We start from the raw sequence: 27,171 nt of genomic DNA, 5'->3' as shown, positions 1-27,171 counted from the left end.
ACACCCAGTGCTCATCCCAACAAGTGCCCTCCTCAATGCCCATCACCCACTTTCCCTCTCCCCCACACTCCCACCCTTCTTCAGTTGTTCTCTGTATTTAAGAGTCTCTTGTGGTTTGCCTCCCTCCCTCTGTGTTTGTAACTATTTTTTTGTCCCCTTCCCCCATGGTCTTCTGTTCAGTTTCTCAAGATCCACATATGAGTGAAAACATAACGATATCTGTCCTTCTCTGACTTATTGCACTCAGCATAATACCTTCCAGTTCCATCCACGTTGCTGCCAATGGCAGGATTTCATTCTTTCTCATTGCCAAGTAGTATTCCATTGTATATATAAACCACATCTTCTTTATCAGGACTTTTAATTCTTAGAAAATATTTAGTAATTTCATACCGTTCACATAGTTTCTTAGTCTATATGTTGGTCATACGTTAGCATTGTTTTTTTTTTGTTTGTTTTTTTTTTTTCCGAGTTGTTTGGGCATGTGAACAGTAAAGACCTCACCTTCCCATCTTAGGGCTAGTTGTTCCCTCCCTACATAAGCAGCCAGCCTCTCCCTGGTCTTCCCTGTGGCCATCCTGCCCCGCCCCACAAGTCTACTCTCCCCTGGCGGCCAGAGGAACTTGTAAAAATGGCAATTAGGTCACATCTCTCCCCTTTACAGCCTTGTCATAGCTCCTCAGTGCACTCAGAATAATTACCACCACACCTGCTCCTCCTCCCCATCTTCCTCCTTCTGAGTAATGGCATCCCAGGTGCAGCTTTCCCCACCTGATTGCGGGCAGCGAGATGCCAGTCTCTATTCTCTGCTCTGCAAAGTGGCAAACACGTAGCCAGTCTCATCTCAGAAAACATGATATAAGGACGTCTTATGTTCATGTAGCTGACAGAAGTGCTACCTCTACCTCCCCCTCCACACACCCTGATTTACTTTTCTTCGTAGAACTTACCCAGTTGACATATTTTTAGTTGTTTGTTTGTTGTCTGTCTCTTCCTCGAGTTAGAGATTTGTGCCTGCTTCATTCAGTGCCCTGTAACAACGTTACAGAGGAGGTGCTCAGTAAATATAGTAAATGGAGCCTTCCCTGCTCCCAGTGACAATTCACTGTGTCTCACGCGTTCACATGGCAGATGGCATGGTCCTCACTTAATACTTTCCCCCTCCAGACTGTGGACTTGGCAAGGGCAGCCTCTGCTGCAATCTCCCCGGTGGTGGTCCCAGGGCCGGGCACAAAGTAGGTGCTAGTAGATGTTGATGTGTTTTTTCTATAGGCACAGCCGCTTCCTGCCTCCTGAGGACTCTTTGAGCCATAGGAAAACTAGACGTGAGTGGCCACTTGATGCCCCCACCCCTGAAGAGTGGCCAGGTGAAGTCATGAGGACCCTGGATGTGGGTCTTGCTTCTCTGGACAGCAGGACTTACAATAAATAAAGACTCTATATACCGGGCTTTGATTCCTGCCTTCGGCACCTGAGGGGCCCCTGGAGAGCTGGCTGGGCAGAAACCCTGCTCCTCTGTTCCCCAGCTTCACTTAGTATGCCAAAGAAGGACGTGTTCACCAGGGTTAAGCTGACTCCTCTTCTTCCCTTGTTAACTCTGCCAACGGCCACTTCCTGTCTCCTGCACAGACATGGGAAAAGGCTCTCTCTCCCTTCCACTTTAGCATTTACCAAGTCTTTATTGAGTGTTTTCCTGAGGCTTGGAGGGCAATAAATATCACACTTCTTTTCCTTCTGAGTTTTGAGCCAGTTGTGTGATAGACATGCACACTAGGCGATGGGGCTAAAAATACTGGCTTTATTATTGAAAACGGCTGCATTGTGGAATGTGGCTTAGAGTCTGCTGCCCTGGATTTCTGCCTTCGTTTGTGTTCTTCCAGAGTCCAACCCTGAGAACCGGAGAGCAGATAGTATATTTGGAATGTGTGATTCCAGAAGCATTTGAAAGGGAGTGGGGAGGTGAGACAGGAAGGCAGCCAATAAAAGGTGCATTATCAGGCCAGTCACCACCGTGGTCAGTGGGCTCAATCCAAGGGGCAAGGAAGTTGGGCTATAGATCATCAACTCCCCATCTGTCATTGGGGCTGTTGCCATGGGTGTTGACCATCTAGCACCTCTGCCTGCCCCATGTGTTGTCATGTGCTCTGCCATCAAAAAAGCCCTGAGCGGAGAGTAGTGGAGAATCAAGTAAGCATTCAGGGCCCAGAAGAATGCTGAGTGGATGTGGGCAGGGACCAGCAATGGCTGCTGCAGCTCCTGAGCATTTCTCCTCAGGAGTCCGTGTTCTGTGGGCCCAGCTATTTGATTACACGCTCCCCAGCAGGGGCATGTCCTAAAGGACAGAAGGCAGACAGACACGTATGTAGGAGAAAGAACCCCAGGTGCCTAGTTGGTGTGCCCAGGACCTGCAGCCAGATTCATTCAGACATGTCGCTTCCCCCTGTGGGTGACTCCAGACTTCCAGAAATTAGAAGTGACTGACCAGTGATGACTGGACTGACTATTTGAAGCCTAAGTCTTGTGCTCTGGCTTGGAAAAATGAGCTAGAGTGTCTCCTCAGGTTTTGATCGTTAAGACAAAGAAAGTTGTCACTTGGCTTGGGAGCTGAGGTGGAAGTCCTGCCATCAGGGTTGCAAGAGCTAACAGATGCCAGGAAGCCCAAAGCAGGGAAAACCCAGGTAGAGGGAGGACTGTGATTAGCTTCTGTGGTCCCTAAAAGGGCTGCTTGGGTCCTGCTGGCTTTCTGTTCGCAGCTCCAGTTTTCTTGGGCTGTGGATTGAGTCCTCAGATTCTTTGTATTCAGCCAACCCCACTTTGCCTGGGTAAGCTTGAGTGGGGTTCTGCTCCATGTAGCTAAAGGAACTGTGATAAGAACAGACAAAACAGGTCGAGACTATGTAGAACCTCTCAAAGTGGCCTCTCTCCCAATAGGCTAGACCAGCTTCCTTATCTGGTGATATCAAGGGTCCAAGAGAGCAAAAATGGAACCGTCAAAGTCCGTTTTTACCACTTTCTGTTGGTCAATGCAAGTCACAAGATCAACCCAGGTTAAAGGGGTAGGAGACTCCGCCTCTTTTTCTTTTTTCTTTTTCTTTTTTTTTTTTTTAATTTTTTTTTTCAACGTTTATTTATTTTTGGGACAGAGAGAGACAGAGCATGAACGAGGGAGGGGCAGAGAGAGAGGGAGACACAGAATCGGAAACAGGCTCCAGGCTCCGAGCCATCAGCCCAGAGCCTGACGCGGGGCTTGAACTCACGGACCGTGAGATCGTGACCTGGCTGAAGTCGGACGCTTAACCCACTGCGCCACCCAGGCGCCCCTCATATAATCTTTTTAATGTCTATAGAATCTGCAGTGAAAGCTGCTTTCTCATTTCTGACATTGGTTATTTGTACCCTCTTTGTTTTCTACTTATTCAGTCTTGATTAGTTTACCAATTTTAATCTACACAGAATTTACTTTTGGCTTTGTTGATGTTCTTTGTGTTGTGTATTTGTTTTTAATTTAATTATCTTCTTTATAATTACCTTTTTTGGATTTAATTTTGTTTTCTACCTTTTAAAGTTTATCTTTCTGAGAGGGAGAGTACGTGTGTGCGCACGAACACACGCATGCACGCACACACACACACACAGAGCAAATGAGGGAGGGGCAGAGAGAGAGAGAATCCCAAGCAGGCTCTGCACTTTCAGCACTGAGCCCAATGTGGGGCTCATGAATGGTGACATTATGACCTGAGCTGAAATCAGGAGTCAGTCACTTATCTGACTGAGCCATCCAGGCACCCCTGTTTTCTACCTTTTTGAAATGGAAGCTTAGCTCACTGAATTTTAGCCTTTTTTTTCTTTAATGTTTATTTTTGAGAGAGAGTACAAGCGGGGGAGGGACAGAGAGAGAAAGACACAGAATCTGAAGCAGGCTCCAGGCTCTGAGCTGTCAGCACAGAGCCCAATGCGGGGCTCGAAATCACGAACAGTGAGATCATGACCTAAGCCGAAGTTAGATGCTTAACCAACTGAGCCACCCAGGCACCTCATCTTTCTTCTTTTCTAATGTATGTATTTAAATTTCCCACAAAGCAAGCCTTTCTGTTTTGCATTTTTCATTGATCCCAGCTTATTTAGAAATTTAAAACTGTATTTTTAAATTCCTAAGCATATGGGGATTTTTCTAGTTATCTTGCCTAATTGCAATTGGGCTGGGAACACGTTTTATATGGTTTCAATCTTTTGAAATATGTTGAGACTTTATGGCTTGGCATAGGGTCAGCTTTTGTTAATGTGCCATCTGTGCTTGGATCATAATCCTTGGTTCATGATGCACTATCTTAGGTTGGGTTCCCCCAGAAATAGACTTTGAGGCAAGGCATTGGGAGATGACCCCAGAAAGCACTGGTAAGGCTGAGGGAAGTGAAACAGGAAGGGAAAGCAGTACATCAAGGCTGCATTATCAAGCAGATTATCACTGGGCAACAGCTTAATTCTCTGGGGAACTCTGGGAAACAGTGGAGAACATACCTTCCCACTCAAGAGGTGGGGGGTATTTATACACTAACCCCCATCAGTCATTTAGTTCAGGGTCACTTAGGGGACTGGAGTTTCAAATTCCCTGCTGCTTCCTGTTTGTCAGATACAGAGGCAGAGTGGACTTTGGTGGAGAGAAAGCTCTCTAGCAAAGAGCAGCTGCCTCAGTGCAGTTCACTTCAGTGGTAGCCACCCTGTGGCCATTCATTACAATGGCCACCACCCATTGCCACAGCCGCCATTGCCCCAGCCTGTCACGGCTGCCTTAACAGCAGCCACCATCATCTCAACTTCCTTTGCTGCCTGTCGCTGCTGCTGCCACCCATCACTGCATCCTGTCACAACTGCCATTGGTGGAGATATTGCAATAACAGGAATGCTTTCAAAATGCTTGACTCAGTTCACAAAGAATGACTACCTTCAACCAAGTAGGCCACCTAGAAGTGGTGGGCATGAAGGCTGAGGGAGTATTGAGAACAGTGTGGGGAGGGACAGGGGGCGGTGTATGGGGACGTGTGCAGATGCTGAAGTGGTTGAGTGAGCCGATGACCCTCAGGATTCTGAGGAGGCAGAAAATGGCAGTCAAGGGAGTGCAGAGGTGAGGAGGTAGGGTTTGTTAAGCAGAAAGCAGATGTTCAGCAATCTCCATTTCACCTTGGTGGTTGAACTGAGGATCTGTGCTTGCCTTCGAATATACTGACTTTGTTGATAAAGTCATCAGAATAGGAAATAAGTATTTCAGTCAGTACTTCCCTTCAGTGGGCAAGCAAGCACCTTATTTATGCTGTGAAAAGCTTTCAGTCAGAATATGCACAAATAGAACCAGATTCTCTAAGGAAGTTTATAACCCTGAAAGGAAGCAAGTTGGCAGGGCACCTGGCTGGCTCAGTTGGTAAAGCATGTGACTCTTGATCTCAAGGTCATGGGTTCAAACCCCATGTTGGGCATAAAGCTTTAAAAAAAAAAAAAAGAAAGAAAGAAAAAAAAAAAAAAGCCAGCTGGCTTCTACCATAAAGTATGCTGCTTTTAAAAAGTCTGAGCCCACACCCTACAGCAATTAAATCAGAATGTCTTAGGGTGAGACCCAGACTTTGGTATTAAAAAATATATACCAAGGGGCACCTGGCTGGCTCAATCAGTAGAGCATGTGACTCTTGATCTCTGGGTTATGGATTCAAGCCCCATGTTGGGCATGGAGCCTACTTTAAAAAAAATGTCTATACTGATTTGAAAATCTATTTCAATGTGCAGGCAAGGATGAGAAGCGCTGTCCTAGTGGAATTTCTCAATTTTGGTTGACTGTGTTTTATAATATTAACGTGCTTGGAATTAAGGTTTGAAAGCTGTTGAGCCTATCTGGAAGCCCCTGATGACACAGAGAGCTGACGAGTGTCACAGTAGTCTTTCTTTTTTAACCCAATAAATATTTGCCAGTGAGGTGGTGACGTGAAACAAGGTCGGACCCAAATAATTTGAATCCCTTCTTTCTTCTCTGATGGGCCAGACATTATGGGGTGCATGGTATGTCAGGTCAGCTGGACAGAAGGAAAGAGTGTCACTTTGAAAAGTATTAAGAAGCGGCAAAAGCGTCAAGGATGTGGGGCACCTGGGTGGCTCAGTCGGTTGTGTGGCCGACTTCAGCTCAGGTCATGATCTCATGGCTTGTGAGTTTGAGCCCCGCATCGAGATTTGCGCTGACAGCTTGGAGCCTGGAGCCTGCCTCAGATTCTGTGTCCCTCTCTTGCTCTGCTCCTCCCCCACTCATACTCTCTCTCTCTCTCTCTCTCTGTCTCTCTCTCTCTCTCTCAAGAATAAAAAAAAAAAATTAAAAAAAATGCCAAGGACATGGACAAGATTGTGTAACAAAGGGATCTGCCCTCCTGAGGCTCCCAAGGGCAGATGCCTGGACGGTTGATGGAGCTGCTCTTGCTGCAGAGTGTGGGCAGATAGTCTAGTCCAAGGCAAATCTCGTACTTTCCAGGAGAAGTCACTGAGAATAACACCAGGACTGTGGAGGAGCAGTGCACGGTGCTGGTGAGGAAAAGGGGGAAGTGCAGACCAGAAAATGAAGACCAGAACAACCCCAAGCATCTGTACCCAGCAGAGCACAAGTCCCATGGAACCAGGCCCAGGCAAACGTGTATGTTCTTAAGATACCTAAATGAATGTTCATTTATTTTGAGAGAGAGAGAGTACACATGAGCATGAGTGGGGGAGGGAGAGAGAGAGGATCCCAAGCGGGCCCTGTGCTGACAGAGGGCTCAATATGAGTTGAGTTTGGGGCTCACTCCCATGAATCATGAGATCTGACCTGAGCCAAAATCAAGGCGTGGACACTTAACTGACTAAGCCACCCAGGCACCCCTTTAAATGAAAGACTTTAAAAAAGAGAATGTAAACCCAATAGTACTGATTAAAAAGCAAATTATCTAGGTTGAAGAAAAAATAACGACATATTTTTTTCTTCTGACAATACGGTAAGTTTGCTTTTTCTCTTTCCTTTTACAGTAAGAATTCTCTAAACTGCCTGCAGTCTTGAAGACACCCTTCTTTTCTTCTATGTGGTGGTGAAACCAAAAATCCTAATTATTCCATGATCAGTGCTTTTGTCAAGAGGATACTGAGCTTGATGTCATCACATCGGACTGACACCAGGAATTAGTGCGATGTGGGCTTGCTGAGCTGCGCGTCAAAGCAGATTTTACGTAATGAAGTAAAAGCGATCAAGTAAAAAAAAATCTCATTAAATGCTTCTGTGAATTTTGAGGAAATGGAAATGTGACCAAAATGCACATTATGAACACCTCAGTGTCACAGGTAAGTAAATTACGTCTCTGTTTTAGCAATGTTGTACAGAAGATGTCCAGGATGTCTAACAAGTAAGGTCTTTTCACTTTCCTTGCTAAGAAGCAGAGACTGAATGGGATGGGTTGCATGCCCGCCAAATATGCAGAGAAATAAGGAAAGTCTAGTTTGTCTTTGGATAAAGGATCAGCAATCTTCTACGTCTTCTGTGATTGCATTGCAGTAGTCATAGGAGTTAAGAAAGTTGATTGAAACTCCATTTTTCGAATCGAAGTACCTGAGAGCTAGGGGGCACATTTGTTGTTGCTGCCACACTGCAGTGGACTAACTATAGGAAGACTAACTATAGCATGAATAACTAACTACAGGAAGACCTGACAGAATCGGTTTTGCACCCTCAGGGGCCAACACATCTGTTTCCAGAATTTCCCCCTTTTGTTAGCCCACAGGACATTTGAGCTGCACTATCTGCATCTGGAAATGTGCAATATCTGAATCCTTAAGGGAAGGATACTGTGTGATAATGCCTGCTTGTTTGTGTGGTGTGCCCACCCCAGTTCAGTGGCGGCTAGTTTCCACTGAGCATTGGTGTCTTTGGGGGAGACCGAAAAGCCCCCATTTTTGATAGATTTAGAAGTCCTCGCCTGTCTTATCCTGAACTTGTGAGATTCAGTCTCCGTGGGTGCTTTCATGTCTGCGCACCGTGCGCGAGCTCACATTCCTTTCTGCGCAGTTGCTTTCCTAATCCAGTTATACACATCCTCCCATTTGTCATTCACCTGCCTCAATCACCGGATCTGTGTTTCAGTGACATCTATGTCATGCTGCTGTTGTTACGTAATCATTCTCATTTTCATTGTCTGAACTCCTAGAAAACAGAGTCATGCTACTCAAAGTGCTAAAAGTTAGACTAGTGTGGTCTCTCTAGAGAGCACAACAGTTAACCCACAGTCGAAGACAAACTGTTGGCGCACCCGGGGGGCTCCGTTGCTTGGGCGTCTGACTCTTGATTTCAGCTCAGGTCATGATCTCAAGGTTTGTGGGATTGGGCCTGGCATCTGGCTCTGCATTGACAGTGCGAAGCCTTCTTGAGATTGATTCTTTCTCTCCCTCTCTCTCTCTGCCCCTCTCCACACGTGCACACGCTCTCTCTCTCTCTCTCTCTCTCTCTCTGAAAGATAAATACACATTAAAAAAAAAGACTATTAACACACAACTACAGTGCTCCTCAGCTGCACACATAAGTCCCATCATTCAGAGTGATGTGGCCATGCATGATTCATTATTTTGAGTCACAAAATATAGAGCAGGGGTGGGGTGGGGGTGGGGACAGCAACAGCAACTATGGAAAGTAGTCAACTTCTGAAGTTCAGTCTCCACTCAGACTTTTCTCCCAAACTCCACGCTTGCAATCAACTGCCTACCCAGTGTCTCTGTTTTGATGTCTTGAAACTTCTCAGCCTTACCAAGTTCAGACCTGAGCCCCCGATCCTGCTCCTAGAACCACTCCACCTTCAGCCTTCCCTAATTCATGTGGTTCCGTTCTTCCAGCTCTTCAGGCCAGCTTGGAAGGCTCCTTGATTCCTGTTTTCTCAGCAGCCAGTGCGGTAGGAGATCCTGTTGGCCCCATCTTCAAACAGAGCCACACTTCCCGTTACCAAATCCAGCACCAGCCACTGTCACTCTCCCTGGGTTTCTGCAGCAGCCTCCTCCCTGCTCTCCCAATTTCTACTCAGCTCCCACCCCTGGGCAGGTTCTTAGTACGATGACCAGAGGGATCCCTTTGAATATGTAAGTCAGAATAGGGGCGCCTGGGTGGCTCAGTCAGTTGACCTTCTGACTTCGGCTCAGGTCATTATCTCAAGGTTTGTGAGTCTGAGCCCCACGTCGGGCTCTGTACTTTCAGCACAGAACTTCAGATCCTCTGTCCCCCCTCTCTCTGCTCCCCCATGCACGCATGCACACTCTCTCTCTCAAAAAGAAATAAACGTTAAAAAAATTGCTTTAAAATATGTAAGTCAGAATAGATGTCACTTCTCTAAAACTGCCGAGGCATGTCATGTTACTCAGAGCAAAAGCCAAAGTCCTTACACTCACCTCTAAAACCTGTGTGATCTGGGCACCCTCCTCATCATTACTTCTGACCTCGTTTCCTTCCAGGTTCCCGGCCACATGGAATTCTTCCTGCTCTTTGAACACTGCAGACTTGGCCCTGCCTCAGGGACTTTGCATAATTGTTTCACTGGAAAACTTCTCCCAGATAAACATGTGACTGTCACCTGTAGGTCTTTTCTCAGATGTCACCTTCTTTCCGTCCGACTTAGCATAGACACCTACCTCTTACCCTGAACTTCTTCACCCCATCGCCTCTTTTCATATAAGGCACTTATTTATTGGACTTACTGTTTATTGTCTGTCTCATCCACTAGAACGGGGCAAGAATTTTTGTCTCATTTGTTCCCTGGTATATTCAATGCATTTAGAATAGTGTCTAGTACATAGTAGGTGCTCAATAAGTGTTTTAGAATGAATGAAGAAGGTGGTCACCATCCTCTGTTTGGATTATATCCTGGGAAGTGCGGCTGTAGTTGTCGTGAGGTACAGGGTCCCCAGAATAGTGGTGAGTGGTGGGCTGAGGTCAGGGGCCTAGTGGTCACCTGCAGCTGCGTCTCACCTCCTGCCCTAAATGGTGCTAGCCAGGTTGATCAAGGTTGCGGCACTGTCTGGGGAAGAAGGTTCAGAGGAAATATAAGTATTAGAAGACAATCAGATCCCTCAAAGGTGGTCAGATAAGCGGAGTGATGGCAGAAGGTTGTGCTAGGTTGGGTGGTAGAGAATGCCCGTTGAGAAAATGACGTTTGTTTGTTTTTTAAACGTTTATTTTTGTGAGGGATGAGGAGGGGCAGAGGCAGAGGGTGGCGGGGGGAGGGGGGCATGCGGGGCACAGAGGCTCCAAAGCAGGCTCTCCACTGGCAGCAGAGAGCCCAATGCGGGGCTCAGGAACCCTGAGATTAAGACCTGTGCTGAAGTTGGATGCGTAACTGACTGAGCCACCCAGGTGCCCCAAGAAGATGACATTTGAGCAAAGGACTTGGTGACAGGTACTGGGTGTGGGGTCAAATCCTAGTTAGGAGGGGGGGAGGCAGCAATGGGGTATGGTAAGTTTATTTCTCTGCTCGACAAGTAATGCTCTAGAGCTCAGATTCCTCCATGTGACCTTCTGTACCCATTGAGCAGATGAAGGAAGAGAGAGAGCTTGAGGACCACAGGGAGAGTTTTTAGGGGCCAGCTCTAGCCGTGCTGCTGTACATCACTACTGCCATCAACCAGAACTCAGCCCTGCTTCAGCACAAGGCATGCCGGGAAATGTGGCCTACCTGTGCGCTCCAGAGGAAAAGCGAGTGAGCACTCGGCCTTGTCTCTGCCACACTAGAGACCTTGCACAATTTGGGGCGGATACTCAGTGCGAAACACATGGAGCAAGGGGCATCCACTGGTGTGAATGGAGGAGATGTGTGGCCTAGAGCAGCCTTTCTGGAAGGAATGTGGAACTGTCTTGCTCCATCTATCGGAATTTATGCGACAGAAACGTGTGTACAAACATGAATGTACAGGAAAGACCTTGCAGTATAGTTTTTAATAATGAATAGTTGGAAACATTGGACAAATAATGGTTTGTCTATAAAATGGGATACATATAATAATTTAGAAATGAAGATAGATCTCCTTATATTATCATTTGAACATATGTCTAGCGAAATGCAAATTATAATATCTCAGAATATTCATACACCAATTTTAAAAATAAGTAATACTTGCATGTGGTCCCAAATTCCAAAGGTACAAAAGGCTGTGCATTGCACAGTCTTTGCTCATGCTTTGGGTCACTGAGTTCCTGTCTTTGCAGGCACCTAGTGCTACCAGTTGCTTGTATCTCCTTGCAAAGCATCTTACACATACACCAGCAAACGCATTTATATGGGGGCACACTCCCCCATATATATGTCTGTGTATTTTTATTGCCCCCTTTTGTATACAAATGCTAACTTACTACACATGTTCTTCTTCACCTTCCTTTTATCACTTAAAGATTTAACTTGGCAACCATTCCATATCACTACATAAATAATTCTCTCGTTCTTTTTATGGCTTCATCATATTTCCATATATGGATATACAAAAGGAATTACTTTTAAAAATAAGTATTTTTACATAGAGCTGTATAAAAGGTATCCACAAACTTCATAGCTCTTGCAGAAGTCAAATGACGTCCATGTGGTTATACTTTTTCCGTCCTCATCCCTGCAGCTCTGGACGGCTGACCCCTGACAAGGACTCTCTCCTTGATCAAATTTTAATCAGGTTCCTCTGGGCCTCTCTTTGACTAAATCTCAGCTTTGACCCCCCCCATCCTGTGTCTGGCCTTCCCAGCCCAGTCTCAGCAAAGAATTCTACGTAGTCGGTTTAGTGAGAATCTCCTCACCTTTGATATCTACTCAAATTCCTCATGCCCTACCTTTGATTCTTGGTAAAGGCAAGAATCGTTGATGTCCCCTCTTAGTAATTTTCCATCCACCGACACTCTGTTGGCTGCACATCCCCACTTGGCCTTGGATTCAGAGTTGAGCCAGATCTTGCTCCCCGGTTGCCATATCCCTATTGCAATAGCCCGAATAAAGTCTTCCTTACTGTTTTAACAAGCGTCAGATGATCTTTTCTTTAACTGCCCTATTACTTTCTTGAACCCCTTCTTCCTTTGTGTTTCTTCACACACACTCTGCAGGTCTCCTCCTCCTTCTCTGGCTGTTCCTCCTCCTTCTCCCACCCAGCCATCATGTGGTGGTATTTTTCAAGGCCTAAACCCCATCTCTTCTATTCTCTACTCTCTGCAGTGATCTCATTCATTATAGAGCATATTAAATCACTGGCTCGTAGATTGTTATCACTAGCCCAGGCCCCTGCCATGGGCTTTCACTTGACTGCATAGACTTTACCTTAGATTTCTTTTTTTTTTTTTTTTTCTTAGATTTCTTGACGGGAACACTCAGCCCCAAGCTGTCTTCCCAAGCTTGTAATTTCCCTCGGCTGCCACGCTCTCTTTTGCTACAGCGTCGTGGACCCTGGGCCCGGGGTGCTTTTGCTCTCGATGGCTCAGTGTGCTCAGTTAATTGCTACTCATCATTCAGACCTGAGCTCAGTCAGTCCAGAGCCCCTCAGAGTCTTCCCTGTCCCTGCCCTCTTCACAGGCCCAGATTCCACTTCTGTGTGTTTTCATAGCAATACCTAAACCTCTCATTCGTGACCTCCCTTGAAAAAGGAAACATCAGCCAGATCTGGGTTGAGAGATACCATGTGAAGTGACTGTTTTGGACTCTTCAAAAACATCAGTATCATGAAAGAAAATACCCACGGAACAGTGCTTGATTAAAAGAGACTGAAGAGGGGCTCCTGGGTGGCGCAGTCGGTTAAGCGTCTGACTTCAGCCAGGTCACGATCTCGCGGTCTGTGAGTTCGAGCCCCGCGCCGGGCTCTGGGCTGATGGCTCAGAGCCTGGAGCCTGTTTCCGATTCTGTGTCTCCCTCTCTCTCTGCCCCTCCCCCGTTCATGCTCTGTCTCTCTCTGTCCCAAAAATAAATAAACGTTGAAAAAAAAAATTAAAAAAAAAAAAAGACTGAAGAGATACTACCCTTGTGCGGGCAGTCTCTCAAAGCCGTTATTTGGACAGTTGGGGACATTTGAATAAGGACTGGATATTGGATAAAAGTATTGAAGAAATGTTAAGTGTCTTGGGTTTGATAATGATATTGAGTTAACATAGAAGAATGTCCTTCTTAGGAGATACATGTTAAAGTGTGTAGGGTTGAAGTCTCATAACTTACTCTCAAGCAGTTCAGGAAAAAAATGTGTTTATATATCCCTATACCTATATCTAAGTTTAGATATGTGCCTATACCTATCCTTCATATACATGTATATTTATACATAAGTACATGTATATATACATGTTACATATAAACAGGTATCTACAGCTATATCTGTCTAGAAAGAACAAATACGGAAAAAGGCTGAGAATTGATGAATCAAGGTGAAGGGTATGCTGTACTGTCCTTGCAGCATTTTGTAGGTTTGAAATTTTCCAAAATAAAAAGTTGGGGGGAAATGAATGATCACATAAAGTACAAGAAGCGTTGGAGAAGAACTTCTTGATGACTGTTGTTCAGGCCATCATCATCCTCTTTTTTTTTTTTTTTTTTAGTTTATTTATTCATTTTGAGGGGGAGAAGGGCAGAGAGCGAGGGGGACAGGGAGAGGGAGAGAATCCTAAGCAGACTCGGCACTGTCAGTGTGGAGCCCAATGCGGGGCTCAAACTCACGAAACGTGAGATCATGACTTGAGCTGAAACCAAGAGTCAGACGCTTAACCAACTGAGCCACCCAGTCGCCCCTATCATCCTCTTTGTTTTTAGCTACAGTCCAGAAAAATTGCTTTCTAAAAAAAAAAAGAAAAAGAGAAAGAAAAAAAAATCTAAGACACAATATAAAGTACAATCCAACTGATAACACCTTAACTTAAATGGCTCAACATCATTTCAATCCAGTAGCCTTACAAACTCTGGATAACATCATTTTCTTAATCAAATATTCCAACTCTCTACTTGGCCAAGTACCACTCACACATTTGTCTTTCAAAAAGAAATTAAAAGGAAAAAGATTTGGTGGCATTATCGTTGCTGCCCAGTATCTTAAGCCTTGACTGTATACAATTCCCCTTTTGTTCATTTTATTTTACTTATTTATTTATTTTTATTATTATGTTTATTTTGAGAGACACAGAGAGAGAGACAGAGGGAGAGAGTGAGTGGGGGAGGGGCAGAGAGAGAGGGAGACACAGAATCGGAAGCAGGCTCCAGGCTCTGAGCTGCCAGCACAGAGCCCGACGCGGGACTCAAACCCATGAGTGTGAGATCATGACCTGAGTCGAAGTCGGACGCTCAACTGACTGAGCCACCCAGGCGCCCCTCGTTTTGCTCATTTTAAAGATGAAACAAGGACTCTGTTAATCTTGTGCTAGTCTTGTCTGGGGAGGGACAATGCTTCACCCTTGCTGTGATCCCTCACACGGTTCCCATTTTCTGCATATGCAACCATTTACTCAGATGCAGATCCTGTAGCTTACATCATGTCATGTTTATGAGCTCTGCACACTGGTTGCATCCTTCAGGCTTTTAGTTCCTTGCAGTTCACCCCTACAGTTTCCTGAACCATTGCGTGTGAAGAAGAGAGTTGGTTTTCTTCTTTTTGTTGTGAAGGGATTACCCACTCCCCACCCCTTGACTGCCATAGCACTGAATGGAGAATTCAACCTTCTTTCCCAACAAGATAGGAAAGGGGGAAGGCATGATAATAGGAGGACAGAAATACCACGGTTTTTTTACCCACCAAATTAAAATTTTATATTTCCGCTTTTTCTGATCAGATGCCTGTCCTCTATTCAATTGTATGTATGTACCTGTGACAGATCTTAATTTAACTTTTAAGTGTTCCTTGAGAATTTGGGAATTTTATGACAGCATTTTATTAATGTCCTCTAAGTCCGAAATTTTCATTAGAGGATGTTGGTTTTTGTCTCTCATGAATTTATGGATTCACATCATGCACAGGAAAAAATTATGTGGATGTTCTTCCTCATGGGGAGATGCCTTTCCTGCCCCTGCTGCCCAGGCTGCCATGTGCATGGGGCTTTCCTAGGCATCAAGGCCACCTTGGTTTGGAGAAATGCCAGAGGTGGAAGCATCAGCTGGGCCATGCTTTCATTCTACTTGTCTACATTTGATTGAAGTCCAAGGAAATTTCAGTTCATGGAGAAGACATCTCATAATCTGTGTTCATGGAGAATAACACCAAGTGGAATCACCTTGAAACAGGCTTGTAATAGCTGCACAGAGCAACAGGGCCTTCCCCCCACCCGCATTTTCACATAAAGGGGTCAGATTTCCAGAAGAGTAAGTCTGCCTATTGTTTTTAAACCACTTTAAACTCATTGTCTTGGTAATGTCCCCAGCCCTGAAGAGAGGCTGAAAGTCCACCTCAACTTGAGCAGATAGTGACCTGGTCTCATTAACTTCCTTTGGGAGAGCTGTCCTCTTACTTCCCATTTAAACCACTGGGTGACTCAGTCCATTAAGTGTCTGACATCAGCCCAGGTCATGATCTCACAGTTCGTGCGTTTGAGCCCCGCATCAGGCTCTGTGCTGACAGCTCAGAGCTGGAGCCTGCCTCGGATTCTGTGTCTCCCTCTGTCTCTGCCCCTCTCCTGCTCATGCTCTGTCTCTCAGTCTCTCAAAAATAAATGTTAAAAAAAATTCTTTTTTAATACAAAATAAACCATAGGTCTTATCCAGCATTTTCTACCTACCAGATTTGGCAAGGGGAAAAAAAAAAGAGATTAATTGCTTAGATCACAAAGCAGAGTTAGGCAGCTACCAGCTGGCCCCCAACATTCTCAACCAAGGCAAGAGTGTAACGGAGGCCCTGCACCAATACATTCAATATTTACAAAGTCAAAGTGACAAGATGCTAAATGAAATATGTCTTATCCTCCTCCCATGATAAACACATATTTACATTAACAGAATCAAAAAACATGTATAGGGTGCCTGGGTGACTCAGTCACTTAAGCATCCGACTTCAGCTCAGGTCATGATCTCATGGTTCATGAGTTCAAGCCCCTCATGGGGCTCTCGCACAGAGCCAGCTTTGGATCCTCTGTCTTCCTCTATCTTTGCTCCTCCTCAGGTCACATGTAGGTGCATGCACTTCCTCTCTCTCTCTAAAATAAATAAACATTAAAAAAAACACCCCAATGTATAAAGCTGTGGCTATAGACGATAAAAGTTGACAGCATATCATAGGTGACTCCATTTAACATTTACTGCTCATGTCTGGGTGATTGATGATGGTTGGAGGAATAATAAAATAAAGACAAGTAGAATTCAGATTTATGAAATATTTTGTTAAATTATTTTTTGCCTTCATTTCAGCAAAACCCCTGACTTGTTAAAATCAGGATTTTTACTGAATTTGAGAAGAAGCAAGAAACTGGGTTCTAAGTGGGTGCTTTTCACTCTTGTGAAATACATTGTTACGCAAGAACCCATGGTAGTCACGGTATCATACATTTCTGGTGGGAATGTAAAATGGTGCCACTGCTTCAGAAAACAGCCTGGCACTTCCTCAGAAAATTAAACATGGAGTTACCATATGACCCAGCAATTCCCCTCCTAGGTATATTCCACCCGAAAGAGTTTAAAACACATGTTCACACAAAAGTTTGTGCAAGAGTGTTCATAACAACATTATTCATAATAGCGCAACAGTGGGAAAAACCCAAGTATTTATCAACTGATGAATAGACAAACAGAATGAGCTATCTCTGTATGATGGAATGTTATTCAGCCGTAAATAACAAGGGGTGAGGGGCGCCTGGGTGGCTCAGTCGGTTGGGCGTTCGACTTCGGCTCAGGTCATGATCTTGCGGTCCGTGAGTTCGAGCCCCGCTTTGGGCTCTGTGCTGACAGCTCAGAGCCTGGAGCCTGTTTCAGATTCTGTGTCTCCCTCTCTCTCTGACCCTCCCCCGTTCATGCTCTGTCTCTCCCTGTCTCAAAAATAAATAAACGTTAAAACAAAATTTAAATAACAAGGGGTGAAATACTGCTACATGCTACAACATGGATGAACCTTGAACACATCATGTTAAGTAACAGGAGGTGGTCACAAAGGACTATATACTGTATGATTCCATTTATATGAAATGGCCGGAGAATAGGCAAATCCAGAGACAGAAAAGTAGATTCATGGTTGCCAGGAACTAAGGTGAGGGAGGAACGGGGAGCAAATGTTCATGAATGTAGGGTTTCTTTTTGTGTGTTTGTTTCGTTTTCCCTTTTTTTTTTTTTTTTATTGTTTTAAATGCTTCAAGTTTTTATTTAAATTCAAGTTAGTTAAAAGTACAGGGTTTCTTATTGGGGGTGATAAACATGTTCTGGAATTAGTTGGGATTATTGTACAACTTTGTGAATATACTGTAAACCAAATTAATAGGTTGAATTTTAAAAGGTTGAATTTTATGGTGTGTGAATACTATCTTGAAAAAGATTGCTATTAAAAAAGCCCACACGGGGCGCCTGGGTGGCTCAGTCGGTTAAGCGGCCGACTTCGGCTCAGGTCACGATCTCGCAGTCCGTGAGTTCGAGCCCCGCCTCGGGCTCTGTGCTGACAGCTCAGAGCCTGGAGCCTGTTTCGGATTCTGTGTCTCCCTCTCTCTGACCCTCCCCCGTTCATGCTCTGTCTCTCTCTGTCTCAAAAATAAATAAACATGAAAAAAAAAATTAAAAAAGAAAAAAAAAGCCCACAAATTTTGGGGTGCCTGGGTGGCTCAGTCGGTCAAGTGACTGACTTTGGCTCAGGTCATGATTTCGCGGTTCATGAGTTCAAGCCCCGCATCAGGCTCTGTGCTGACAGCTCAGAGCCTGGAGCCTGCTTTGGATTCTGTGAGTCCCTCTCTCTCTGTCCCTCCCCTGCTCATGCTCTGTCTCTCTCAAAAATAAATAAACATTAAAAAAAAAAACCTCACAAATTTTAAAAAGCTAGCTCGTTCCCTCCTTCATCCATTCAGTCTGTCAGTCAGACATTTATTGAGCATCTATAAAGTGCTAGGTAGTGTTTTAAGTGCTGGGATTACCTGTATCAGTGAACAAAACAGACAAAATTCCCGGCCCTTGTGAAGGTGATAAATTAGAAGAGAGCACAAGCAGAAAATTTTAGTTCAAGTGTTAGAAAGAGGATCTGGAAGAAGTAAAATGTTTGCAAGTAAGTGTGTTGTCAAAAATTGGTGGGAAATTTCATAACAGAGTCTCTGTTAAGTCTCTGTTGGGCCCAGAAAAAAACAAAAACAAAAAACAAAAACAATCCTCCTAGCGTTCCTGACAATTATAGTCATGTTCTCAGACTTCAGAAAGCATGGAAATCTCTGGAAAGTCTGAATAAGAATGGAGATTGCCCAGAATTCTGTCTGGTTCCTTAGGCCTCTACATTTAATTACACTTTTCATTACAGAGAATTTATTTAAAAAATTTTTTTTATGTTTATTTATTTTTGAGAGAGAGATAGAATGTGAGTAGGGGAGGCAAGGAGAGAGAGAGGGAGATGCAGAATCTGAAGCAGGCTCCAGGCTGCTCAGAGCTCAGATGCAGGGCTCAGAGCCTGATGCAGGGCTCAAACTCACAAATGGTGAGATCATGACCTGAGCTGAAGTTGGACTCTTAACCAACTGAGCCACCCAGGCGCCCTCATTATGGAGAATTTAAAACAAATACAAAGGTAGGCTAGAATGGGGAACACCCATCCAGCCCCAGTGACAACTCTGGAAGACCAACTGCAATAAGGGCTGAAGGGCCTTTCACCAAGGTTCTCAACCTCATCACAATGGACACTTTAGGCACTATAATTCTTTGCAGGGGCGTGGGGAGGTCCCAGGCACTGTAATGTGTTTATCACCATCCTGGCATCTACCCACTAGATAACCAGTGGCATCCCAACCCTCAGTCATGGAAATCAAAAATGTCTCCAGACGTTGTCATATGTCTCCTGGACGAAAAAAATCACTCTTGGTTAAGAACCATCACTTTATTTTTAAAATTAATGTATTACTATTTTCTTGATTGAAGTATAGTTGACACACAGTGTTACATTAGTTTCAGGTGTAGGACATAGTGATTCAACAGTTTTATACATTATGCTGTGCTCACCACAAGTGTAGCTCCCGTGTGTCACCAGGCATTGCTATTACAATACCATTGACTACATTTTCTACGCTGTACTTTTCATCCCCCTGACTTATTTCATAACTGGAAGTCTGTACCTCCCACTCCCCTTCCTCCATTTTGCCCATCCCCCTACCCCCTCAGCTCTGGCAACCATCAGTTTTTTTTCTGTACTTATGAGTTTGTTTCTGCTTTGTTTTGTTTTTTTTTTTTTTAGATTCCACATATAGGTGAAATCATATGGTATTTGTCTTTCTTTGTTTGACTCATTTCACTTAGCACAATACCCTCTACATCCATCCGTGTTGTCACAAATAGTAAGATCTCATTATTTTTTATGGTTGAGTAACATTTCATTGTGTATAACATCTTTTTAAAAAATTTTTAATGTTTATTTTATTTATTTTGAGAGAGAGAGCGAGCAAGCGAGCAGGAGAGAGGCAGAGAGGATCCCAAGCTTGCTCCACACTGTCAGCATAGAGCCCAATGTGGGGCTCGAATCCACAGACTGTGAGATCATGACCTGAGCCGAAATCAAGAGTCGGATGCTCAACCAACTGAACCCCCTAGGTGTCCCTATACCACATCTTATTTATTCATTCATCTCTCAGTGGACACCTAGGTTGTTTCCATATCTTTGCTACTGTACATAATACTGCAGTAAATACAGGGTACATATTATATCTCTTCTAATGAGTCTTTTTTGTTTTCTTTGGATAAATACCTAGTAGTGGAATTATTGGATCACATAGTATTTCTAATTATTGAGGAGCCTCCATACTGTTTTCCACAGTGGCAACGCCAATTTAGATTCCTACCCAACACGCACAAGGGAAGAACCATTGCTTTAGATGATATTCTAAGTCATGTTTTTTCTGACTCTTGGCCTGTCCCCAGTGGATTAGCCATCGGTTCTGTTACTTAGAAAACTACTGACTCTTTGGGCTGCAGACTGAGAACAAATTGTAGTTAATGATTCAGCATACTGGACACATAGTAAGGACCCTTTCTCTGAGGAGACTGATTGGAGTCAAGGTGCTGGTCCACCCTGTGTGGTCCACATTGCCTCCTGAACCCACAGTCATACTGAACATGGCACTACATCCACCATCCTACATTGGACACAAAGTTGAGGACCCTGCTTCTGATGCAGAAGCCTCCACTACATGCAAGACTTGTGACTTCTGCCAAAAGTTGGCCCCTTTATTTAACAGTGAAGGAATCCACAGGACAGGGGCATTGGCTCTACCCATTCTTGATGGATTGCCTACATTGGACCTTTGACTCTCGTTTTTTTGGCTTCCAACAGTGCTTCACCATTGTTACACTTTTTTAGGTTATGATGTTGCTGGTCCAGTCTCATTAGCTGACTCTAGGCATACCATTGTGGTGTTTGAAACCAGACTATCATGTATTTGGCTTTCTGGATTATTTGCAGGTTGACAGTGGTGCACCTTTTGTAACAAAGCCTGCAAAGCCACCCAACAAGGGACTGAGAGTCCAAGTATTCAATGAATCTATATGCTCTCTATCATCCACAGGCTTGTGGTATTGTTGAGCTTTGAAACACTCTCCTTGGAAATCAACTCACAAAGATTTCAGACTCTACCTCTCTCATCTCCTCCTTGTCTAAATACCTCAGTAAGGCAGTTTGGTCACTGTGATGTTTTTGTAGTATGTCAGCTTGGCTAGACTAAACCATATTTCTGAATTCCCATAGCTCAGTGTTGGCCTCCTCTGATGGCAGATTGGATACTCATCAATGTCATAGCATACCAGCCTTTGTGAGGGAAAAGCCATTCTGTTGAACCCAGGCATGGACTCCATTACCCACTATGGCCAAGCCATCTCATACATGGACTATTCCATGTACACTCTTCTCACTTGTACATGGGCCTATTGAGCATTGGCATCACCACCTGATTAAATTTGTGAAAATCTATCATTGAATTTTGTGCAGGCCAAACATATAAGTTAAATGAAAATATGTTGGGGATCACCAGGTCTGCATCTTTTGAGCTTTGGATGGTGGTGGTTCTGGATGGTGGTAACAAGAGATAGGGATTCCCCCAGGGATAGGGCATTGATTTTTGGTTGAGTATTTAAGGTAGAGGTGGGGAGGAGCAGTTCTAGAATCTTTCACTTGGCCTGTCCCATCACAATAGGCTTTATTCTTTGGGTCAGGAAAGAAATGTGGGGATTTCACCAGCTGGGAAATATATCTGATGTGACTGGGGAAATAACCACAAGATTAGTTCAAGGTCTCACCTGGCCCACTGTGAGATGGACTTCAGCCAAAACTCTATCTGCTGATCTCCATAAGCTCTTTCCTTTCCACTGGATGGGGCACTTTGGCTTTCCAAAGATTAGGTTCAGATATGAGGCAATATCCACAATATGGCAGCTAGTGGGATGAGCACGGCTTTAAAAATGATGAGAATCTGATTCTTGGCCTCACTTTTTTCCAGTTTTTTTTGGGGGGGGGTTGGGGAGGGCAAGGGGAGGAGGAGAAGAGGCAAGGTTTTTAAGCTCTCTGAGCCTGTTTGCTTATCAGTAAGATGGAGCTAAAAATACTCATCAGATTGTTGTGAGGATATGGCAAGACCACTTACATCAAGTGTTTTAAGTGCTGCCTAGAATGTAGTCTAATGACCATGAATACCATTTACTTCTTTTTTTTAAATGTGTTTTTAAGTTTATATTTTGAGAGAGAGAGAGAGAGTGAGAGAGCCGGAGAGGGAGAGAGAGAGGGAGAGAGAGAAAATCCCAAGCAGGCTCTGCACTGTCAGTATGGAGCCTGATATGGGGCTCGAACTCACCAACTGTGAGATCATGACCTGAGCTGAAATCAAGAGTCAGACACTTTAACCAACTGAGCCACCCAGGCGCCCCCATTTACTTCTTTTGGAAGGAGAGTGCAAACCTGAGTTGTTATCATTCCTTCATCAATATTTTGATAACTTACATTCCATAGCATTTTGATTTTTCTAATTTAATTTCAAAGGTTTTACATCACTTAACTATTCATAATATTTCTTGAAAGTAGATTTGAGCTGGTACAAACTCCCCTTGAGATTTTAGATACTTAGACCCAGAGAATATAGATGATTTGCTCCTTATTTTCACATGATGAGCCATACAATTTAACTTACATTTTGAAAATACATTTGTACTCCTACCCTAGAACTTAATTTAGCAAGTTATTTCTTTTAAAAGTTGGTGAGAGGGGCGCCTGGGTGGCTCAGTCGGTTAAGCGTCCGACTTCAGCTCAGGTCACGATCTCGCGGTCTGTGAGTTCGAGCCCCGCGTCGGGCTCTGGGCTGATGGCTCAGAGCCTGGAGCCTGCTTCCGGTTCTGTGTCTCCCTCTCTCTCTGCCCCTGCCCCGTTCATGCTCTGTCTCTCTCTGTCTCAAAAATAAATAAAACGTTAAAAAAAAATTAAAAATTAAAAAAAAAAGTTGGTGAGAGTGTAAGAAATTTTGCTCCAACCAGAGCTACTAGGAGTATAAACTGGGAAAGCATGTCTGCAAGATTTAATACAACCAAGAAAAATACCAGTAACTTTAATGCAGCAGTTCATCGTCTAGAAATTCATGTATTTTGTCCTTTTTGTAACTTAAGTTACTTACATGGATCTTTCACTTTTAGCCTTTATTTTTCTCTAACATGAGCATTTAGGGCTATAATATCTAGACAGTGTTTGTGATATGGTAGCATTGTCATTGTTTTTCATTTCTGCATCCTAAGTGATTTCCACTTCTTCTTTGACACATGAATATTGAGAAGTTACTTCATGAGGAGATGCCTGGCTGGCTTAGGGGGTAGAGTCTGTGACTTGATCTCAGGGTGGTGAGTTTGAGCCCCACGTTGAGCATGGAGCATACTTAAAAATAAATAAAATAGAAGTTATTTCATGAATTTGCAAATATGGTGTTTTTCTACTTTTCTTTTGGTTAACACTTTCTAACTTAATTGAATTATGGTCAAGGAGTGACACCAATCCTTTGAGATTTGGTGAACAATGTTACGTGGGATCTTTTTTCGTAAAAGCTCGATGTGAAATTCAAAACAATGTGTGCTCCACAACTGTTGTTCCATTTTTGCCCCAAAGATAATGCCTTTGGCTGCCAAGTTTAGTCAATATAGTAACATCTTGATCAAAATATTACAGAAAGTGATGTGGAAAATATCCCATAGATAGTAGCATTGTGAATTCCTGCTTGCAGTTCTGCCCACTTTTTATTTATATACAGTATTTTATGCTATTCAGTTAGGTTCACAGAAGTTTGTATTTATTTCATGTTCTGGTGAATTAAACCTTTTATCATAATGGAGTGATCCTCTTTATCTCTAGTAATGCTTTTTTGCCTTAAATTCTATTTGGTCTGATAATAACATAGCCACATCTGCTTTCTTTTCCTTAGTTTGTCTAAATACATCCTTTTGCATTCCTTTACTATAAATCTTTTAAGTGAAAATTTTCAGTTATTTATATTATGTATATTCTATTATAATTTATATGATAATCAGTGACCCGTTTGGAATACTTTGGTCATCTTCTTTTGTGCTTTATATTTTGCCTTTTCTTCTAGTTCTATTCATCTTTGGCTTCTTTTGTACTGGTGAAATACTGTTATAGAATTCCTTTTTTTTTTCCTTTGTACAAGTGTGGGATTTCTATTTCTAGTCTAATAATTTTTACCTTAGGTATTTTGACATTCACAATTAACTTATTAAAGTCCAAAATTAGTGAATAGCTTTACCATCCTTCACATCATGCAAGGATATTTGAATACACTAACCTCACATCCTCTCCCCCTTATTTTGTTGTTCATCTTGTTATTTTAAGCCTGGCAGACATTTTTATTATGTTTTGCACCACAAGTGTTCTTCATTCTTTCCTTCGATCTTTTTTCTGGATTGCTTTCCATCTGTACTGCAGCTCTGTTGGAGGCAGACCCTCTACTTTGTTAGCTTGGAATGTCTTCATTTTGCTTTCATTCTTCAAGGGTACTTTTATTGATTACAAAATTCCAAGTTGACAGTCTGTGAAAAAAAAAAAGCATTAACAGGGTGGCTCAAGACCGCTATCTTTAGAAAGGACTGCTTACGAGGATGGCCCGCGGCTGGCATGTGGGCCCTTGGATTTCAGAAGTGTTCCCATCATTCCCTGACTGACAAGAATGGCTTACTGTGTCGAAACTGTACCATATGGTCTATGTTGAACATCTGCTCTCCTACTGGGAGTCTGGAATTTTGATCTGTGCTAGACAGAGGTGCCTACGTTCCCAGTTCCCAGTACAAATCTTACGCCCCGAGCCTCTAATGAGCTTCCCTGGTGGACAACATTTTACACATGTTGTCACAACTCTGCTGGAAGAATCGAGCGTGTCCTGTGTGACTCCCCTGGGAGAGGACTCTTGGAAGCTTGCACCTGGTTTCCTTTGGACTGTGCCCCACGCACCATTTCCTTTTTTGTTGTTTGTTTTTGTTTGTTTGCTTGTTTTTTTGTTTTGCTTTATGTCTTTTTACTATAATGAATGAGTCCGACTATACGCTGAGTCCTGTGAGACCTCCTGGTGAATTGCTGAACCTGAAGGTGCCCTGACACACCGTCATTTCACTTCAGAACACTGGGTATATTCCATCATTTTCTGGCTTCCGATCTTGCTGGTGAGAAGTCAGCTGAAAATCTAGATGCTATCCTGATACTCTCAGCTCAAGCACAGTGGCTGTCATACGGTGGGAACTCAAATACTTGCCCAAAAATGGTGAAGGAAGGGATTCTACAAGAAGAGGCCTTAGAATGTTAAATACCCAGAGACGTTCCTGTTCATCATAACTTGTGACCCAGGCTGCCTGAAGGATTACTCGGGCCTGGAATTGAAGCTTTCTCCAGGAAGAAAGATTCTTTACAACACATAAATAGGGGTACCTGGGTGGCTGAGTAGGTTAAGCGTCCAACTTTGGCTCAGGTCATGATCTCATGGTTTGTGAGTCCAAGCCCCGTGTCGTGCTCTGTGCTGACAGCTCAGAGCCTGGAGCTGCTTCGGATTCTGTGTCTCCCTCTCCCTCTGTCCCTCCCTGCTTGTGCTCTGTCTCTCTGCCTCTCAAAAATAAACAGTGAAAAAAAAATTTTTTTTTAAATACATCAATACATATATACATACAAAAAATTATTTTAGAGGAACTTGGGCAGCTCTGAGGCACCTGTGGGGTCTGCTGGACTCACAGGTCAATTGTGGGAGGCACAGGCTGAGAGCCTTAGAGGCTGAGGGTCAAGGATTCCTAAGATACCTGTGATGCAGCGAGTGGAGTTTAAGGGCCAACAGGTGGAAGAAGTTGGAGGTCCCTGCTTAGTTTTAGGTGAGAAAGAGCAAGTCTCTTGTTTGGAATGGCTGGGAAGGAAGGTACAATAAATGTAAAATCTGCAGGACGGGGTCAAAAAGTGGGCCAAGTCGGTCTTGGAGAGAGGCTAGGAGGCTTGTGGAAGTAACCCCTTTCATTGCTTCCAAGGTCTCTGGCCCCAGTCCATCCTGAGGGAGCAAAGGAGTACCAGAAATGAGTACAGATTCCCAGAGCTTGTGTTCCAAAAGGGAGCTCAACATTATGTTGCATATGACTGCAATTCTCTGTAAACACTTTTAGTTGGTCTACTCCTACTCTTCACCCTGCAAGATTTTTTTTTTTTTTAACCTAACCCAGACTTGCTCTCAGGGGTCCTAATTCCACCCCAAGGCATTTTTGACAACAACCAGAGGTTGGGAGAGTTATACCCTGGGGCAAGATTGTAAATGGCCCCTGATCGGGATGCAAAACAGCCATTTGCCAGATCAGACTGCGTACTGCATTCCTGATAGCCTGTTAAGCTCAACCAAGAAACATCTGGATACCTCTCAGGCAAAGCCGTGATAACCAACCACTGGGGCTACCCTTTGGTTGTGTTTACAGTTGTCTACTTGCCTTCTGCTAGGATATATCTGGTTTGCGCAGGAACCAGGTGTGATTTAAAAGGGGGTATGATAGGCACCTCCACCTGCACATTCTTTCATCTTTATGGGTGACGCTAATTTGTTAGGCCAATCCCCCCTGGGATGGAATATGGTTTTTGACATACTATTTTGGTCGGGGAGGCAGTTTCAGAGGCTTCCACTTGACTTTTCCCCCTACAATGGTTCTTCCCCACAGGCTGAGGACTACGTGGGGTTATTCTGATTGGGAAACATGTCCATTCCAGTGATCTATTTGTGGATCAGGGAAATGAGCATCCGGTGGATCTATGGGCACGGTGGGTCCACTATGACTTGGCCTGGCCCAGGATGCCATGTATGAGCTGGGCTCCATAATGATGATACTTCAGGTCTCTGCTTCTCAGTGTTAACTCATCCTGTGTCCGACAGGCCTTGAAATATCTGGTTATTCTCCTTTCTTCTGAGGTCCCTTTAGAGGTCCATTTGGAGAGGGACCATCACTACCATATACATTTGCCATGACATTGTAGGATCCTTCCTTATGCAGCTCAGCCTCCCTTCAGTCAGAGGTCTGATGGGCAACTGAGCATAATTTTTTACTGGGATGGCTGCCTTGAGCCTTTATCATCCATCTGATTCCCTTTAGTTGTATAAATTAAGCTATATCTTGCCCCCTAGGAATACTATGTTCTAATACCATCTCCATAATTCTCTATGGGAACAGACTCCTCTGGCTGCTGTGAATTACAACTGTTCTTGTCATGTATTATAGTAATCTTACCCACCTTGCTGCTGGCAGTGGCATGCCATCACTGGCCTCTATTATTTTGAGATTCTGTCATCCTCATCAGAATTAGAAGCGTACTTCTTTCTGCAGGGGCATCTCCCATCAGCCCTGGCCTAGAGAGGAGCAGCCACTGGACTTTTTACCCATGCTGGTGGCCATATTCACTAGCACATTCCCTATCATTTGGGAAAAATAGAATGTTCTTCAGGTCATCCTGTGGACCACAGCCACCTGGTGGGTTTTCTGTCCTCAGTAGCCTGTC

The 27,171-nt window shown here is 43.9% G+C and overlaps 1 protein-coding gene and 1 non-coding gene across 4 annotated transcripts in view; both read left to right on the top strand.

The window, feature by feature from the left end:
• Window positions 1–27,171, top strand: part of CHCHD5 (coiled-coil-helix-coiled-coil-helix domain containing 5) — a 43,743-nt gene that overhangs the window by 3,317 nt on the left and 13,255 nt on the right. For 2 of the 3 annotated variants that reach the window (XM_043603979.1, XM_043603977.1), the window contains exon 4: window positions 1,273–1,449. In XM_043603979.1, coding sequence (XP_043459914.1) covers window positions 1,273–1,296 — 24 coding nt within the window. In that variant the 3' untranslated portion in view covers window positions 1,297–1,449. Of the gene's footprint in view, window positions 1–1,272; window positions 1,450–6,505; window positions 6,665–7,032; window positions 7,342–27,171 lie in introns of those variants that run through there. The other variant, XR_006301041.1, reaches the window with a different exon arrangement.
• On the top strand, window positions 5,399–5,471 carry TRNAK-CUU. The gene has a single exon. It is a non-coding gene; the product is annotated as a tRNA-Lys (tRNA).

This window comes from Prionailurus bengalensis, chromosome A3 (assembly GCF_016509475.1).
Source record: "Prionailurus bengalensis isolate Pbe53 chromosome A3, Fcat_Pben_1.1_paternal_pri, whole genome shotgun sequence".
Classification (NCBI taxonomy): domain Eukaryota; kingdom Metazoa; phylum Chordata; class Mammalia; order Carnivora; family Felidae; genus Prionailurus; species Prionailurus bengalensis.
The sequence above is the reverse complement of the archived record's forward strand: the minus strand, read 5'-3'. Positions and strand labels throughout refer to the sequence as shown.